This window comes from Meriones unguiculatus, chromosome 15 (assembly GCF_030254825.1).
Source record: "Meriones unguiculatus strain TT.TT164.6M chromosome 15, Bangor_MerUng_6.1, whole genome shotgun sequence".
NCBI lineage: Eukaryota > Metazoa > Chordata > Mammalia > Rodentia > Muridae > Meriones > Meriones unguiculatus.
In genome coordinates this window covers 2,285,245-2,305,523 of record NC_083362.1, presented here as the reverse complement: position 1 = coordinate 2,305,523, position 20,279 = coordinate 2,285,245, and the positions used below count along the sequence as shown (strand labels likewise).

The window sequence follows — 20,279 nt, the reverse complement described above, 5'->3', positions numbered from 1 at the left end:
AAAGGCAAGTAGATCTCTGTGAGTTCCTGGCCAGCTACAAACTGAGTTCCAGAACAGCCAGGGCTGTTATACAGAGAAATTCTGTACCAAAAATAAATAAATAAATAAATACACGAATAAATAAAAATTTAAAAGATATTTACATTCTTTTTGGGTTTATAGGATTTTTTTTTCAACACAGACAATAATCAAATGTCTGTGCTTAAGTCATCCCATGAAAGCACGGGGCACAGATGTGTGCAAAGAATGCATTTTCCCTTGCAGCAATGTAGCTGAACAAGGGCGAGGCAAAGCTGTTTTCTCCCATCTAGAACTCAGATGCTGCATCAGGAAGAGCCTTACAGCACTCACAGATGTCATGCATAGCTCAAGCTTCACAAACCACAGAACTTGTGGCTGTAACCTCTGACATTATAGCAAAGGTTTTCGGAGGAACTTTTCTGCGAAAGCCAATTTACAAAGGCCCAGTGAACTCAGAATCCAGAATGTAGGACCTGGGCAATTAATAATGTTTAAAGCTCTCCAGAGTAATTGAGTGTGAGTCTGATCCCCAAAACAACTTCTTTCAAACATCAACGTAGTTGAATTCCTTCCTAGCGGTTTCTTAAATGTCTTCTGAATTTTTTCCTGAACAAATTTCTGTTCTCCCCAGACTGAATGAAAGCAAGAGAGCAAAGAATCAGTTCCACTCGTGAAGAGCCTGGTGCACAGTCGTCCTCAGTGTTCTACTGCTGTGAAGAGACACCATGACCAAGGCAGGCATTTTACTGGGGCTTGCTGACAGCTGTGGAGGTTTGGTCTGCTGTTGTCAAGGCGGGGATCGTGGTGGCACACAGGCGTGCTGGAGAAGTGGCTGAGAGTTCTGCAGACGGATCAGCAGACAGCAGGGGAGAGACACTGAGCTTGTCTTGGGCTCTGAAGTCTCAAAGCCCATTGCCAGTGACACACTTCTTCCAACAAGGCTACCTCTACCCCAACAAGGCCACACCTCCTAATCCTAAACTGTGACACAACAACGGTTGGTGACTAACCATTCAAATATATGCTATGAGCCTATGGGAGCCATTCTTACTCAACCCACCACATGAGAGCGCCATGACCTGAGAGTGCTGAGGAAGCTACGAAAATCCAATGTTTTGTTGTTGTTGTTTTCCCCATAGCTCAGAATTCTCAGTCTTACAGTTCAGCAAAAACACATAGCCTTGGCAAAAAAGACCAGAGGCTAAGCATTAACTCTCAGCTCAGAATTCCTGTTCTCTGTCAAAGTCTATGAAAAATGGGGCTCATTCCTCACCACAGACAATGAGACAACTAAATCCCCCATCGTAGGAAGCAGATGAAGTCCTGAGTGACTGTGGATTGTTGATATGAGCACAACCACGTTAAAGGACATCAGTGCCTCAGGCCCATGAGAATGCAAGAGGCCAGGCTGAGTAGAATGGTAAAGCCTTCTAGTCATCTAAGCATAGAGAAATTATCATTCAGAACATGGCTGCTCGGGCAAGAGACCACATTCAAAGACCTTCTAGGTCTTGCAAAAATGACCATCTTACCAAAGTCATTCTACAGATTCAGTGCAATCCCAATCAGCTTTCCAATGCTATTATTTAAAATCACAGGGAAAAAATCCAAAATTTAGATGGAGGCAAAAAGACATAGTATAGCCAAAGCAACATTAAACAAAAATAACACTCCATAAGAGCACATTCAATTTTAAATTATACTATAGAGCCATAGTAATCAAAAAATGATCATGGTATTAGGACAAAACCAGACACAGGGATAAATGCATTATATCCAGGAGTTCTCATCTATAAACCAGACCAAGAAACTTGGGTCCCCACAGGCTGAGAAAAGGTAACAGACCCTTCTCTCTAATTATACATATAAATCACCTAAAATATATTGATAAGTAAGTACAGTAACACACACCTAAAAATCCCAGACCTCAGGAAATAGATTCAACAAGATCAGGAGATTGAGATTATTCTGAAATACAAAGGTAGTTCAATATCAGTGTGGAAACTCCTCCATTAAGAAGCCAAAAAGAAGAGAAGAAGTGGACTGAAGATCATCATCCAGAATCTGCCACACCCGCCAGATGAAATTTATTGCTACATTCTCAGATGACACAGTCCTGTAATGACAGGTTTCTCCTGAATCCAAGTCCTCAGCTTTGGTAGTAGAAAATGGAATTCACTCTTCTCTCTTTTTCTCTCTCATCCCTTCCCTCCTGCCCCCTCTCCTTACTCCCTCCCTTCCTTTTCCTTCTCCCTCCCTCCCTCTCCCTCCCCTTTTCTCTCTCTCCCTCCCCCCTCTCTCTGCTCCCCAACCCCTGTGTGTGTGTATCTTGCAGATTGTCTAACAGAAGGCATAGCCTGATTTTTATTCTGTATCATAGGACAAAATAATAAATATAATTAATTTATATTTAGTTAATTTAGTGATTCAAAAATACAGAAGAGTTCTTCAAGTTCGTATAACAGAAACCAAATTTACTGATTAATTATATATGTTCATTCCTTTTACATTATTATGAGCAAGAGTTCTTTGGGTCTGTGCTGAGGAGTAGTATGGCTTGGTCATATGATAGATTTATTTTTAGCTTTTTAGCTGAGACCCCTAGTAATGAGGGTCCTGGAGACTGAGGAGGCCACCTCTACCTAGACAGGACTCCTAGAGGACAGAGGTGGAACACCAAACCACCCACAAAAACTTCAACCCCTTCCTGAGGGGTAGGGAGAGGCTAGGAGGAGAGGAGGATGTGGGCTATGATTGAGATGTAAAGTGCACACCTAAATAAATAAAGTGCAAAGTTAAAAAAAGAAAAGAAAAAGAATCTTCCACACTGAATTCCACAGTGGTTCCTCCGACAGAGCATAGGCGTTGTCCCTTTTCCATGTCTTCATTGCACTTGTTGGGTTTTGTTGTTGCTCTTTGCTTTCTAACCTTTTTCATTCTGACCAGGCTAAGAAGAAATCTCAAAGTGGTTTCAGTTTGCATTTCTCTAGTTGTTAAAGGTGCCGAACACTTGCTCGGGTCTTGTTTGGCTAAATTCCCTGTCATTTCTGGGAGACAGGACCTCAGAGCAGACTTCCTGGTTCATAGCTCTTGGAATCTTTCCGTCCCCTCCTCTGAGATGTTCCCTTGGGTGTGAGGGCTGTGTTCTAGACAGCGTTGGAGCAGAGGGATCTGCAGTCAGATGTGCTCGAATTTTACCAGTTGTATCACTTTTAAATGATTGTCATCTGCTGCAAAGAGAAAAATCTTTTTTTTTTTCTTTGCAAGTAATTTCTATTTACAAGAGAATTGGTGGCTTTGTTCCTCAATTTTTAGGGATATTTGACATCAGCAGCCAGAGGTGAAATCCAGCTCATTCTGTTCCAGCCACAGCTTGGGAAACTCACTGGCTCATTCTAGCCCCAGTTCTACCACCAGAGACATTAGCACCTCCCCATCCACTGGGTCAGAATCAATGATAGCAGAGCTCTGGGCATAGGAGGAGAGGCTGAACCTGCCGTTCCTGCCTGGGCCCCCGCCTTCCATGGTTGACCTGGAGGGGTCATGGCTGCCTCTGTGGCTCCTGATACTGACTAGCTTCTGCAGCTGCATGGTAGCCAGCCGGTGAGGGGCAGGGTCACTGAAGGGTGAGGGCTTGGTAGCGGGGATCGTAGTAGGAGACCCTATTGGAGATGGTGATCTAGAGGGGCTAGTGGGAAACCCATTGGCTTTGGCTCCATTTGAGGTGGCTGCGGGGTAGTGCAGGAATGTCACCGCCTTTCGATCTTTCACCCCAAGGTCAGGGTAGGCCAGAGAGTGCATCTCCTGGTTGGCATCCTCGAAGGCCTTGACACAGTTGGCATTTCGGGAAGAAGTCAGAGAGATTGGTGGGAACTGATGCAGCCAGCTGGTTCGCTTGGTGGAGGGCCTGAGTGGGTGCTGTGCCTTCCTCTGGTCCTTCTTGCCAGCCGCAGCTGCGTGCCATAAGCTGTGGGAACAGCAGCCAGCGGAAGGAGGAGCAGCCAGTTTTCTTTGTAGAGAAGTGCCACTTCCTTTGCTTATTCCTAGATATATTTAAAGCGAAGGCAAATGAGGACGTTCCAGGGGTCCTGCTCTCGGCGTGCTTGCCATCGGAATACAGAGGTGCCGGCTTTTGGACTTTGCCCTCCCACACTTGCTCCATTTACCCTTCATGTTACATTATTTCTTTTTCCTCCTTTATTAGTTTCATTCTATTTTCCATCTTGAAAACCTATCTCCCTTGAAATCTTCCCTTCCTATGGCCACCTAACTAACTTTCTGACCTCTCTGGTAATTCCCAATAGGACATGCTTCTGAAGATTCAAAGATAACAGCCCCCAAACTAGAGAAAACATGATCCATTCATCTTTCTAGGTCTGAGTTATCTCACTCAGGATGATTGTCTCTAGCTCCACTGATTTACCTCCGGTTTTCACTATTTCGTTTTTCTTAACAGTCAACAACATTCCATTTCATCTATTAATGGATATCCAGGTTTTTAAATTTCCTGGATAATATGAATAAAGCAGCCAGAACATGGATGAGCAAATATCTCTGCAGTAAGATGTAGAACTTTTTTGGTTATATGATCTTCACATGCCTGCTTCAGACCCGACATATGACACTCCTAAAAAAAATAAATCTGTAAATGTACAGATTTGGTTTTGATGTTCTCAGAATAAGTGATGTTGGATTGTTCAGCCCTAAATGGCACGTCTGTGTTTCCCTTCCAAGGTTCAGGGAACACAGGGGCAGAAGGGCGGGAGAGAATGACAGAGCCAGCGCTTGGAGAGGATTGCTATAATACTATGTGTTCTATATACGGGTATGGCCATTGCACTGCTGGCCTCACTGAAATTGTGATTATCTGGCCCACCACCATTTCACCATGCTCAGGAAAGAGGTTCACAAAGCTCTGTCACTGAGGGATTATGGGTAGTTAATGGGTGATGGAGGGACTGATAAATTTCTCAGTCTTCTCAACCTTCACCCCCACTCATGCAAGTGGCCCTAATTAAACTCAAAGGGTTAAGACTCAATAGAAGACATGAAAGCAGGAAGGAGAATTGCTGAGAAGAAGAGTAAGAGGGGGAAAGAAGATGAGAGAGGGTAATGGAGGATACAAATAACTAAAATTTATTGTATACATATATGAAACTCAAACATAAATTAAAAGAAATGATTACATTTAAGTTGTAAAATATTTCTAAAATATTAAAATATTTAAAGAAATGGAAACACTAATTTTGTTACACACTTGTATTAGTGTTTGTCTTGTAAAAATGTAGCATGAACACATGCATTGTACATTCATGGTTTTCTATTGAGGAATCACAGATTAGTCCCTTATAGAAAAGAAGAATATTAAAAAGTGGATTTATCAGTGGCTCTCTCCAAATGCAAATGAAGGCTTTGGGACACATGGGACCTACTAAAGATAGGTTCATTAATTATAAACCAGAGAAAACTTTAATTGATGGTCTATGTACTGTGTTCAGACTGTAGATCTCTGGGCACTAGGAGAGTCCAGAGAGAAGTAACCGCACCAACAAAGGATTCACTTGACAATAGCCAGGCATCTCAGGGAAAAGGGAGTCAGGAAAGACATTGGTTCCTAAGAAGAGCCACACCCCATGGGGAAATGATTGGTTGAACTGTGGAATAATAGGATGGAAATGTAGCTAATGAGCAGACATGCAGAATTGTAAATACTGTGGGTATTTGAAACATGTGCTGGCAAAACCAAACAGCCTAGTGCCTCAACTACAGCCGGTTCACACGGGAAGTGCATGCTGCGCAGCAGGCATCTGTTACATAGGTCACAAACAGCCTCTGGGTTTTATGATCTTTATGAGCTCTTTTCCATGATGATTTCTGGGCTTTGGGAGGGGAGCATCGAAATAGATGTTCATTTAGAGCTAACTGCTCTTCAGCCTCTTATTCTCTGCACCATGACCAGTCAGAGGTCTCTGTGTTCATTGTCTTCTACTGCAAAAGCCCAAGCTTCTCTAGTGAAGGTTGAGGCATGTGCTAATCTATGGGTACAATGAAAAGTTATTCTTGCCCAAACTCATGCCAAACAAAAATCTCATAATGACACGGAGGCTAGACCATTATAGTAATAGATGATAGCAACAAAGAGATGCGTTTCAGTTTATAAGATTAAGAATATGGTGATGATCCTTTAGGGAACAGCTCCCTTGTTACCTTTCTAGAGGTCTCTTTTCACTTGCATATTTTTTCTCTCCAAAATGCTTAGTACAAAATAACACTCCCAATATGACTGTATTCCGTGTAACTTTATTTTCTTTCAGAGTAACTGTCACCTACTGACACCTTCCTTACATGATGACTTTAAATATTTGTTTTTATTTGCTTGTGTTATTTCACCCTTATTTGATTTTAGAAACATCTGCATTCTGAACAGATCAGTTCCTTCCTGGGCATTGCCTACTCCTGGATCATAACTACTTTATATTTCTCAGATGCAGGAGAAAGTTAGCACTCAAAATTTATGAGCTTTTGGGAAAAGGCTGAGTGTGGTAAGAGTTTTTTAAGTCATACAGGGAAGGTTATGGGCTATTGCGGGTCCCATTCATATGTAAAGTCCGGAATACAGGATGTATGTGGTTGGGTTTCTCTAAGGTTGGACAATTGTGTGACATATTTTCATGCCCTTTCTCTTTCCATTAGCCACATGAACTAAATGGGGCCAGAGAACAACTCACAGATTATCCATTTTCTTCTTCTGGGAATTTTAAAGAACCCAAGCCACCAGCCTTTCTTACTTGTGTTGTTCCTGGCCATGTACTTGGTCACCGTGCTTGGAAACCTGCTCGTCATCCTGGCAACAATATTAGGCCACCACCTGCACACACCTACGTATTTCTTCCTCTCCAACCTACTCTTTGTAGGTGTCTGCTTCATCTCTACAACGGTCCCAAAGATGTTGGTAAATATACACACAAAAAGTCATGTCGTCTCATATAAGAACTGCATTGCCCAAATGCATTTCTTCATACTCTTTTCAGTGTTGGACATTTTTCTGCTGACTTTGATGGCCTATGACAGGCATGTGGCCATTTGTCATGCCCTGCATTATCCTGCCATCATGAGCCCTCAACTCTTTGTGCTGATGCTCCTAGAGTCCTGGATCATCAATATCCTCCACTCCACAACACAGAGCTTAATGACATTGCGAATGTCCTGCACAGATTTGGAAACCCTACACTTTTTCTTCAAACTTAACCAAGTAGTGCACCACGCTTACTCTGATACCTTTCCCACTGGTGTGGTTATCTATTTTCCAGCTGTACTGTGGGCCTGCTGTCCCCTGATGGTCATCACTTGCTCTTGCTCCAAGATAGTTTCCTCCATTAGTGCAATCTCATCACTGCAGGGGACGTACAAAGCACATTCCACCTATGCATCTCACCTGTGGGTTGTCTCTATTTTATCACACAGGCCTGGGTGTTTACCTCAGTTCCGCTTCAACAGAAAATTCAGTCAACTGTCATGTGCAGTGTGGTCACCCCATGCTTATCCCTTTCATCTACAGCCCTGGGAATAAATAGGTAAAGAAGGCTCTGAGAAAACGTTGATGGAAGGGATAGAAGAGTCCTTTACTGAGGTGCTGAGCTCTGTCACACAGCTCTGAGCTCTCTGATGCAATCTGAAAGTAGATCGTGCTTCTTCTGTTTCACCACTGGAGTTTCCCATTTTCTGACTTCACCTCCTCCATAAATTCAGTTATGTGATCCACTTAATTAGCTTCTGCACCCACTGTGTTGTCATTCACTCCTCTCCACCGTGGCCTTCCCCAACATTTAAAATTTTATTTTTGGATCAAGAAATCCCCAGAAATCCCCACAACTCATCACAGAGAACCATGCTGAGAAATAATTTCACTACAAAGAACATGTGTTGGATGGAGAATTTTTAAATTTTTATTTATGACTCGTGGGTTGCAGGCTGGCCTACGCAGTGGCAAGTTTGTGACAGTCAGAGGTCATCTTTGTGGAGTCACTTTTCATCTTCCACTTTTATATGTGTTCAAAAGATTAAACTTGAGTCATCAGGCTTTCCCAGCAACTGCCTTGACCTATTGAGGTATTTTTATATCCATAGACTCAGTAATTTTAAGGTGTAGTAAAAGTAGTCATGGATTTTACTGCTATGAGAAAACACTGCATTTCACAATTGTGATCCTATGTGTAAATTTGTAGTGGAGGGACATCAGACTAGAGAATTTCAGTGTTCTGTTTATCATTCCATGGTGTCTCACTAGCCTAAGCAACTTTCTTGATAATGTGAACAATAATGTATTGGCATGTTTAATGGTTTGTAATTTGTTTTTATTCATATGCCTCTAGGATCCTGTATCTATTTTGACTCAATGCTTATAGTTCCTACCATAATGTTTGGCAAAGGACCCAAGGATTGTCTAATTCATGTCCTTTTCACGTGCATATGGGTGTTCTGGTAAGAATTTTAAGTAATAATATTTATATATAAATGGCAAACAGATTAGTTTTATATTCTGTTTTTTATTATTCATTCATCCAATAAATACTCATAGATATGATATTGTATCATAATTTTTCTTGATGTTACAATTGAGAAGCTGAGTAAGGCATTTCTCTCTGTCATTTCTTATTCCTGTAAATTCAGCTGCTATTTTTGCAAAATAACAAAATATAATGTGATGCTGCAAATTAAAAAGTCACCTGAGGCTAGAGGTGAGAGTGCTGTGGTTTTATATCCAAAGGAACACACCTCCCCTACTGCTTAAAACAGAGTGGCAATTTTCTAGAGATAGAAGGCAAACATTTGAATTTTCTAGGAACTGAGACTTGAGATAAAACTTTAATTGGCTCTAGTACTTGTTAGAAGATAATAGAAGATTCTTGAAGACAGAAAAGTTGGTGGAGAAGAAACAATAAAAAGCAATTCCCTCTACTTTTATCCAGGTTGCCTGGGAACAGACTCCTCAAGAAACATTTTCATTGCTCACAGAACAATGTCCCACAAGGTGTGAGTGCTCAGGAGATGGTGTAACAAGAGAAATGAAATGTGCCCAATGAGCAAGAGGAGCATCTGTCTCCTCAGTCCCTTAGAGGATACAGCATGGTCCTGATAGGGCATAACTTTTCTCTTAACATCCTAATAGTGGTTTAGGGAACAACTTGGAGAAGTCAGTCCTCTACCATCGCAACCGAAAGGGACGGATCTAGACCAGCCATTAACAGAGCAAGCAAGAGCTACTGGAAAGAGCTGTTATAGTCAGGAATAGACAGGAAAAGAGATACAGAGTCTAGATCGGGAAAAAATTGGTGTAAGGCCAGACAGACTTCCATCTGGACTCCTGACTGGAAGTTTATCCTGGGCCCGGTGATCACTCTGCTCCCCCAGGCTTCCCTGTCTCACATGGTAAGTGCAGGCTGCTTCATGGAGCAATTCTTGTAACTTATGGTTCCTCCATCCTGGGATCTTAGCAGCTGCCTGTTCCTGGTATGGCGCAGAATCAACTAACCTGGGACTCACCCACAAATGAACTTTCCCCATTTTTCCTTGTACTGGGTCTACACACTGGAGCTGAGTGAGAGCACTGTCAAAACACACCTTTGGCAACCTGTGACATTGATACTGTGCTCCATCATCAAGCTTGTAAGGAGGCTAATGTCTGTCATCATGGAATAATGGGTATATCAGAAGGGCAGATGCAGGATAGAAGGCCATGGACCAAACCATGGGACACCCAGGTTACAGCAGAAGCTCACTAAATTTACAGCAAGAAACCCAGAAGCAGGGCAGCTGTCTCCAGGACTTCTCCTGGTGAGAGGAGAGCCCTATCAACTAACAAGGACCACAGTTACCACTCAGGTCTATACCCCTGAAGTGAGCTGTGGCAACTCCTGAAAAAGACCAGCCATACAGTGACCATACCCAAAAACCTGAGGAAGCTTCCTTCAGGAAAAACCATCTTCCTGCCAAGGGATTCTCTCCACCACAGGATTCCAGGAACCACCAGAAACTAACACCCAACACATAACATAGTCCAATGGGTAGAGGCCAGTGTAAAAGCTCAACCAACAAAAGACAGAGCAATATGGCATCTCCCGAACCCAGTTATCCAGGGGCAAGTAGCCCTGGACACCCCAGAAAAATTGAAATTCAAGAAGATGACCTAATATCTATGCTCATGAAGAGGATAACAGAGGAAACAAATAAAATGCGTAAAGACCTAGAGGAAGATAAAGTCAAACAGATTATGGCCATTCGTAAAGAAATAGAGGAAGATAAAGAAAAACAGATTATGGCCATCCGATCCGTAAAGAAATGCAGGAAGTTGCAGCCAAACAGTTTGTGGCATTTAGAGAGGAAATACTTAAATCACTGAAAGAAATAAAAGAAACAGAGGATTGCTCAAACAAAGAGCTAAACGAATTGAAGGAAAAACAGGAAAATACAGTGAGAGGTGAAAGAAATCAACAAAACAGCTCAAGATCTGAAGATAGAATTGGAAAAATTAAAGAAAACACAAATGGAGGAAATTGTGGAAAGAACTTAGGGAAGAAAACAGGAATTACAGAGGTAAGCATAACCAATAGACTACAAGAGATGGAAGAAAGAATCTCAGGTGTGGAAGATACAATGGAAGAAATCGATGTATCTGTCAAAGAAAATGTTAAATCTAAAAAATTTCTGACACAAATCATCCAAGAAATTCAAAACAACATAAAAAGACAAAACCTAAGAATAATAGGACTAGAGGAAAAAGAAGATTCCCTCCTCCAAGGCCCAGAAAATATTTTCAACAAAATCATTGAAGAAAATTTCCCCAACTTAAAGGAGAGGCCAATAAGAATACAAGAGGTCTACAGAACACCCAACAAATTTGACCAGAAAAGAAAATACTTCCACCACATAATAATCAAAACAGTAAGTATACAGAACAAAGAAAAAATACTAAAAGCTGCAAGGGATAAAGGCCAAGTAACATAAAATGGCAAACCCATTAGAATCACACATGACTTCTCAACAAAAACTATGAAAACCAGAAGGGCCTGGACGGATATCATGCAGACCCTAAGAGAACACAGATGTCAGCCCAGGCTACTATACCCAGCAAAACTTTCAGTCCTCATAGATGGAGAAAACAAGATATTCAATGACAAGAACAAATTTCAACAATACCTACACACAAATCCAGCATTACAGAAGACACTAGAAGGGAAAATACAACCCAAGAAAACTAGCTACTTTCAAGAAAACACAGGAAATAATTAACCTCACTACAGTAAAACAAAAGGCAACCAAACACACAAACTTATGACCACAGCCAATATAAAAATCAAAGGATCTAACAGCCACTGGTCATTAATCTCTCTCAACATCAATGGATTCAATTCTCCAATAAAAAGACACAGACTAACAGAATGGATGCATTAACAAAACCCAGCAATCTGTTGCATACAAGAAACACACCTAAGTCACAAAGACAGACATTACCTGAGGGTAAAGGGCTGGAAGATGGCTTTCCAAGCAAATGGACCCAAGAAGCAAGCAGGAGTAGCCATTCTAATATCTGATAAAATAGACTTTCAACCAAAATTAATTTAAAGAGATGGAGAAGGACACTTCATACTCATCAAGAGAAAATTCCACTAGGAAGACATCACAATTCTGAACATCTATGCCCCAAATACAAGAGCACCCACATTTGTAAAAGAAACATTGATAAAACTTAAACTACATATAGATCCCCACACATTAATAGTGGGAGACTTCAACACCCCACTCTCAACAAAGGACAGGTCAACAAAACAGAAATTAAACAAAGAAACAATGTCTCTAACAGAGGTCATGAATCAAATGGACCTAACAGACATTTACAGAAGCTTACACCCAAACACAAAAGAATTTACCTTCTTCTCAGCACCTCATGGAACCTTCTCCAAAATAGACCATAGAGTTGGTCACAATGCAAACCTCAACAGATACAAGAAGATTGAAATAATCTCCTGTATCTTATCTGATCACCATGGAATAAAGCTGGACCTCAACAACAACAGAAATAGCAAAAAGCCTATACACACAACTGAACAACTTGTTACTAAATGACAGCTGGGTCAGGGAAGAAATAAAGAAATTAAAGTCTTCCTAGAACTCAATGAAAATGAAGACACAACATACCAAACTTGTGGGACACAATGAAAGCAGTGCTAAGAGGAAAGTTCATAGCACTAAGTGCCTTCAAGAAGAAATTCGAGACAGATCATTCAAGCAATTTAATGGCTCACCTAAAAACCCTAGAAAAAGAATAAGCAGACACACCAAAAAAGGTGTAGACAGCTGGAAATAATCAAACTCAGGGCTGAAATTAACCAATTAGAAACAAATAAAACAATTCAAAGAATCAATGAAAACAAGAGCTGGTTCTTTGAGAAAAATCAACAAGATAGACAAACCCTTAGCCAAGCTAAGTAAAAGGCAGACAGACATCATCCAAATCAACAAAATCAGAAATGAAAAGGGGGACATAACTACAGACACTGAGGAAATCCAAACAATCATTACAACTTACTTCAAAAGTCTATATGCCACAAAATTTGAAAATCTAAATGAAATGGATAATTTTCTTGATTGATTCCACTTACCAAAGCTGAATCAAGATCAAGTAAATAAATTAAATAGTCCTATATCCCCTAAAGAAATAGAAGCAGTCATTGAAAGTCTCCCATCCAAAAAAAGCCCAGGACCAGATGATCTCAGCACAGAATTCTACCAGACCTTTAAAGAAGAGCTAACTCCAGATCTCTTCAAACTATTCCACAAAATAGAAACAGAAGGAACACTACCAAATTCATTCAATGAAGCCACAGTCACCTTGGTACCTAAACTTCACAAAGACCCAACGAAGAAAGAGAATTTCAGGCCAATCTCCCTCATGAACATTGATGCAAAAATACTCAACAAAGTACTTGCAAACCGAATACAAGAACACACCAAAGATATCATCCACTATGACCAAGAAGGCTTCACCCCAGGTATGCAGGGGTGGTTCAATATACAGAAATCCATCAATGTGATCCACCATATTAACAAACTGAAAGAAAAAAACCACATGGTAATCTCCTTAGATGCTGAAAACGCATTTGACAAAAATCCAACATCCATTCATGTTTAAAGTATTGGAGAGATCAGGGATACAAGGCATGTATCTAAACATAGTAAAGGCAATATACAGCAAGCCTATAGCCAACATCAAACTAAATGGAGAGAAACTTAAAGCAATCCCACTGAAATCAGGGACAAGGCAAGGCTGTCCACTCTCTCCATATCTCTTTAACATAGTTCTGGAAGTCCTTGCTAGAGCAATAAGACAGTTGAAGGAGATCAAGGGGATACAAATTAGAAAGGAAGAAGTCAAATTATCACTATTTGCAGATGATATGATAGTATACATAAGTGACCTCAAAAACTCTACCAGGAAACTCCTACAGCTGTAATCACCTTCAGCAAAGTGGCCAGATACAAAATTAACTTAAAAAAAAAAGAAAAAAGAAAAAAAAATCAGTAGCCCTCCTGTATACAAAAGACAAAAGGGCTGAGAAAGAAATTAGGGGAAACAACACCCTTCACAATAGCCACAAATGACATAAAGTACCATGGTGTAACCCTAACCAAGCAAATCAAAGACTTGTATGAAAAAAATTTCAAGTCTCTGAAGAAAGAATTAGAAGAAGATATCAGAAGATGGAAAGATCTCCCATGCTCATGGCTTGGCAGGATTAACATAGTAAAAATGACCATCTTACCAAAAGCAATCTACAGAGTCAATGCAATTCCCATCAAATTACCAACACAATTCTTTATAGACCTTGAAAGAAAAATTCTCAACTTCATATGGAATAACAAGAAGCCCAGAATTGCTAAAACAGTCCTCTACAATAAAAGATCTTCAGGAGCTATTTCCATCCCTGATCTTAAGCTGTACTATAGAGCAACAGTAATACAAACTGGATGGTACTGGCATAGAAACAGAATGGTGGATCAATGGAACCGAACAGAAGACCCAGAAAAAACCCACACACTTATGGACACCTGATCTTTGACAAAGATGCCAAAACCATTCAATGGAAAAAAGATAGCATCTTCAACAAATGGCGCTGGTCTAACTGGATATGTACATGTAGAAAAATGCAAATAGATCCATATTTATCACCCTGCACAAAACTAAAGTCCAAGTGGTTCAAAGATCTCAACATAAAACCAGACACATTAAATTGGTTAGAAGAAAAAGTGTAGAAGGCCCTAGAACTCATTGGTACAGGAGAAAACTTCCTGAACAGAACACCAACAGCACAGGCTCTAAGAGCAACAATGAATAAATGGGACTTCATGAAACTGAAAAGCTTCTGTAAAGTAAAGTACACTGTCATCAGAACAAAACGACTGCCTACAGATTGGGAAAGAATCTTCACTAACACTTTATCTGACAGAGGGCTAATATCCAGTATATATAAAGAACTAAAGAAGTTGAAAAGCACAAACCAAGTAATCCAATTAAAAAATGGGGAACAGAGCAAAACAGAATTCTCGATAGAGGAATATTGAATGGCAGAGAAACACTTAAAGAAATGTTCAACCTCATTAGCCATCAGAGAGATGCAAATCAAAACGACCCTGAGATTTCACCTTACACCCATGAGAATGGCCAAGATCAAAAACTCAAGTCACAACACATGCTGGAGAGGATGTGGAGAAAGGGGAACCCTTCTACACTGCTGGTGGGAATGTAAACTTGTTCAACCACTCTGGAAACCAATCTGGTACATTCTCAGACAACTAGGAATAACGCTTCCTCAAGATCTAGCCATAACACTCCTAGGCATATATCCAAAGGAGGCTCAAGTACACAATAAGGACATTTGCTCAACCATGTTTGTAGCAGCTTTATTTGTAATATCCAGAAGCTGGAAACAACCCAGATGCCCCTCAACTTAAGAATGTACACAGAAATTGTGATACATCTACACAGTGGACTATTACTCAGCAAGAAAAACAAGGAAATCATGAAATTTGCAAGTAAATGGTGGGAACTGGAAAGGATTATCCTGAGTGAGTTGTCCCAGAAGCAGAAAGACACACATGGTATATACTCACTCATATAGACATAATATAGGATAAACCTACTAAAACCTGTACATCTAAAGAAACTAATCAAGAGGGAGGACTTTCACTAAAATGCTCACTCCCTATCCCAAAAGGCAAAGAGGATGGACATCAGAAGAAGAAGAAAATAGGAAACAAGTTAGGAACCTGCTACAGAGGGCCTCTGAAAGGCTCTGCCCTGCAGACTATCAAAGCAGATGCTGAGACTTATGGCCAACTGTTGGGCAGAGTGCATGGAATCTTATGAAAGAAACGGGAAAATAGTAAGATCTGGAGAGGACAGGAACTTCACAAGGAGAGCAACAGAACCAGAAAATTTGAACACAGGGGTCTTTCCTGAGACTCATACTTCAACCAAGTACCATGCATGGAGATAACCTAGAATCCCCGCACAGATGTAGCCCATGGCAGTTCAGTGTCCAAGTGGGTTCCATAGTAATGGGAAGAGGGACTGCCTCTGACATAAACTGATTGGCCTGCTCTTTGATCACCTTCCCCTGAGGGGGGAGCAGCCTTACCAGGCCACAGAAGATGACAATGCAGCCATTCCTGATGAGATTTGATAGACTAAGATCAGAAGGAAGGAGAGGGAGACCTCCCCTATCAGTGGACTTGGGGGGCATGCATGAAGATGGGGGAGCATAGGTGGGATTAGCAGGGGAGGAGGATGGGGTTTATGGGGGGATACAAAGTGAATAAAATGTAAATAATAAAAGTTAAAAAAAGACAGCAACATATCACACTCAGCACTGAGGAGCTAGAATGGAACAAATATGGATTTTAATGTCAAAATATAATACTGTGATGATACCATGATAACTGTGATACCAGAATAGATCACCATGGCAACATCATAATGCTTCATTACAACATCACATTGGGCACTATGAGGTCATAAAATGTATTATCATGCTACATTGTGGCACTGTGTTTTCAGAGTTGAGCATTGTGATGTCACAATGGGGAATTGTGAATGTACAATGAGTATTATGATTTCATAATAAGACTTTGTGATATTATCACGTGGAAAATCCATATATTAAATGGAGAATTCTGTCACAATGGATCATTGTGATTCAAGAATTGAATATGTTTTTTAAGTGGAGATTAATATTTGCTATTGATATATCTTTTAGTAATGCTGCTTTTTATCCTAAACAGTTGTATACCCAAATCAACACACAGACACTGGGATTTCTTTAGTTAACCTAGAACACAATGCTGGGCAATAGTTACTCCCTCCTAAATCTCTAAGCCCTCATAGTTTCCTAACATTTAGATTTCCCACATTATACTTGCTTTTTGTGCAATCTTAGGTCTGGTTAATGCTCCACATCCTCCAAGATCTCTCCTCCACTTCTGTTCTACTAGCTCTCCTCTAGCCCTTTTTCCTCCCACTCATTTCCTGTCCTCTGGCTCCTCCCCTCTTTCCTGTCCTCTGGCTCCTCGCATTGTACAACATGTGGCTAGTTGCTTTATTTTGGCCTGTTTACACAAAGTTGAGACAGGATGCTTAGACTAAGTATCACAATGCAATATCTGGATTGAAACCACAGAGTGTATGTGGGGGGAGATAAATCAGCATTTGAATGAACAAGGGTAAGATTTCAAAAGAACATTATACCAACAAATATGTTTAAAATGAAGCTTTGTGCTATCATACCGGATATTGTGACTGGAAGACAATGGAATATTTTGATGTCACATTGAATCTTTATGATGTCACAATAGTATATTATGATGTCAAAGTGGGGTGTAATAGCACCAAAGTAGAGCATTATGTTATCACAATGGCAATGGTGCACTGTAATGTGGCAATTATATACAGGTATTATAATGTGGCCCTCTGATTTCACAATTGGGCTTGTGGGGTCAAATCATAATATCATATTTTCTCAATGAAGTATTATAATGTCATAATGCAAACTGTGTTGGTACATTGCACTTGTGATAAGAATTCGCACTTCCCTCAAAGAAAACCATTAGGTTTTGTGTTATGTCAAATATCTTCTTTGACATATCAGAATGAGCTATTATAATATCACAAGGGGGGGCAGTGTGATACCACAGATGCATTTTGTGGTGTCTTATAGAAGCAATGTGATGTCAAAATGGTGCATTGTGTTATTACACTGCAACATGCTGGTGCTAAAATTCAGCATTGTGCTAGTATGGTTGAGCAGTGGCATATTCAATAAAGCCTTCTGATAACACAGTTGGGCACTGTGATGCCATAATAAAAATTTGAGATGGCACAAAGGAAAATTCTGCTGTTGCAAGGCCACATTGTGATGTCACAGTTAAGAATTTGGTTTGTCATGTTTGTAGCAGCTTTTTTTCATAATATCCAGAATCTGTAAACAACCCAGATGTCCCTCACCTAAGGAATGGATACAGAAATTATGGTACATTTACACAATGGAATACTACTCAGCAATTAAAAACAAGGAAATCATGAAATTTGTAGGCGAATTGTGGGAACTAGAAAAGAACATCCTGAGTGCGGTAACCCAAAACCAAAAAGACACACATGGTATATACTCACTTATAAGTAGATATTAGAAATACAGTATAGGATAATTATACTAAAATGCGTACATCTAAAGAAGCTAAGCAAGAAGGAGGACCCGGGGTAAGATGATCAATCCTCATTCAGAACAGCAAACAGATGGACATCAGAAGAAAGAGAAAACAGGGAACAGGACAGGATCCTACCACAGAGGCCCTCTGAAAGACTCTAACCTGTAGGGTATCAAAGCAGATACTGATACTCATAACCAAACTTTGGGCAGAGTGCAGGGAATCTTATGAAAAAAAGGGAGAGATAGAAAGACCTGGAGGGGACAGGAGCTCCACAAAGAAATTAAAAAAAAAAATTCTGGGCTCAGGTGTCTTTTCTGAGACTGATAATCCAACCAAGGACCATGCATGGAGATAACCTAGAAGCCCTGCACAGATGTAGCCCATGGCAGCTCAGTATCCAAGTGGGTTCTCTAGGGATGGGAACAGGGGCTGTCTCTGACATGAACTCAGTGGCCTACTCTTTGATCACCTCCTTCTCAGGGGGGTACAGCCTTACCAGGCCACAGAGGAAGACAATGCAGACAGTCCTGATGAGAACTGATAGACCAGAATCAGATGGAAGGGAAGGAGGACCTCCCCTATCAGTGGACTGGGGGAGGGGCATTTGGGGGAGAAAAGCGAGGGATGGTAGATTTGGGAGGGGATGAAGGAGGGGGCTACAGCTGGGATACAAAGTGAATAAACTCTAATTAATAAAAAAATAAATTTTTTAAAAAGAATTTGGTTTGTCACTTTTAGAATTTAGATGACATCAGGCAATCTTATTATGGTAACATAAATTCTAGTTATGATACAATGGAACACTGTAATGTCACATTTCAACATTTTCCTGGTTTAGTGGAACAGGATGATGGCACAATGCAGCGCTGGTATGTCATGGTATAGTCATGCCTCAGTATAGCTTTGTGATAGCACAGGTCTAAGACGAAAGGGAACGCAAGAGATAGCTTGACAATAGAGACAAGTCTATTTTGAATTAAACCAGATGAACGGCTCTCAACCAAAAAGCAAAGAAAGCGGACTTCTACAGGACTGGGTTTATCAGGACTGAGGTGGGTCAGCTCAGTGTCCAGGCAGGATTCACGATTAAAGTGTGCTGTGCAGGGACAGTATGAGTAGTGTGGACCACGGGAAAGTGGAAAACGGAAGCTGTTAGTTATGAGAGTAGGGGCTTCTTGAGCTGGAATGTGCTTCACAGGAGCTGGGAGCTATCCAGGACAGAGCAGGATTGCCTGTAACTCACGCTCTTGTGTTTTCACAAGGGAGCCGTGGATCACAAAGCACATGTTCATGGAATAATGGGGCACTGTGATAAAACACAGCATGACAACTTCATAATTCAGCACTGTATCATAAAAATTTAGTGCTGAAGTGATGTAACAGGGAACTGTGCGGCACAATATAGCACTGCAAAATCACAATCCAGCCTCATGTCAGCACAACTGATTATTGAAGTGCCAACTTTGAACATTGTGATGTCACTGTGAAGTGTTGTTACAATGCAGCACTATGATGTCCTACAGGAATCCTGTTGTGTCACAAGAGCTACACTGTCACAATCCAACATTTCATGGAGCGTTTTGATGCTTCAGTTCAGCAATGTGATGTCACGACGCAGCTCTCTGATGGTCTAGCAGAACACTGGCTGTCGACACTCATCACTGGAATACAACATGAAGCATGGCCATGGTGCCATACAGTCTACTGACGGCACAGCAGAGCATGTGGCAGTGTATGTTGCCATGCCGAGATGTCAAAATTCAGGTTTGTGAAAGAATAAGGAAGGACCATGAAGTCAGAATTAAGCATTGTTATGGCACAAGTGGGCATTGTGGTTGACAAAGAACATTGTTATAAAAGAACAGGACACGGTGACAGTAGAGCACAGCAAAGTGTCCTCAGATTTTAGCACTGTGGCATTAGCAACATTGCAATGGGCAAATGAAGACATTGACCATTAGTGGGTCACAGTGCAACAGTGTAATGTCACAATGGTGCACTTTGTTGTCACAGTGGAGCACTGATAGATCACAGTGGAACACAGTGTTGGCACAATGGAATACTGTAATGGCACACGAACAAAATACATATGACTGTTCTCTTTCTGAAGTAACAAGGGAGTATTGTGATATCCCAGCTGGGCACTGTGATGTCATAATAGAGTTACTATGTCACTACTGACATTGTGACATGAACCTAGTCATTGCAATACTATAATTTACATTGCGAGGACAATGTAACATTACAGCACTGGAGGCACAATGGAACAATGGAACATTGCAATGGCACAATGGAGCATTGACATTGACAAGTCTGTGTTTTGAGAGCACAATTCAACAGTGAGATAATGTCTCATTGTGATCACACTGTAGATCACTGTGATATAATCTATCTTATACTGATGACACGCAGCAGCATTGTGATGTCATGTTTCCACTTTGTGATTACAAACTGGAGCACTGTGATGATAAAATGTAACACTGTGATGTCACAAGCCA

At 40.8% G+C, this 20,279-nt stretch overlaps 1 protein-coding gene and 1 pseudogene across 1 annotated transcript; one reads left to right on the top strand and one right to left on the bottom strand.

The window, feature by feature from the left end:
• Positions 1-3,411: 3,411 nt before the first annotated feature.
• On the bottom strand, positions 3,412-3,822 carry LOC110566695 (cbp/p300-interacting transactivator 1-like). Its single transcript, XM_021664583.1, has one exon. It carries the CDS (start codon positions 3,820-3,822, stop codon positions 3,412-3,414), a length of 411 nt encoding a protein of 136 aa, XP_021520258.1.
• A 2,905-nt stretch (positions 3,823-6,727) lies between these two features.
• LOC110566696 (olfactory receptor 7A17-like) lies at positions 6,728-7,622 on the top strand (annotated as a pseudogene).
• The last annotated feature ends 12,657 nt before the right edge of the window (positions 7,623-20,279 follow it).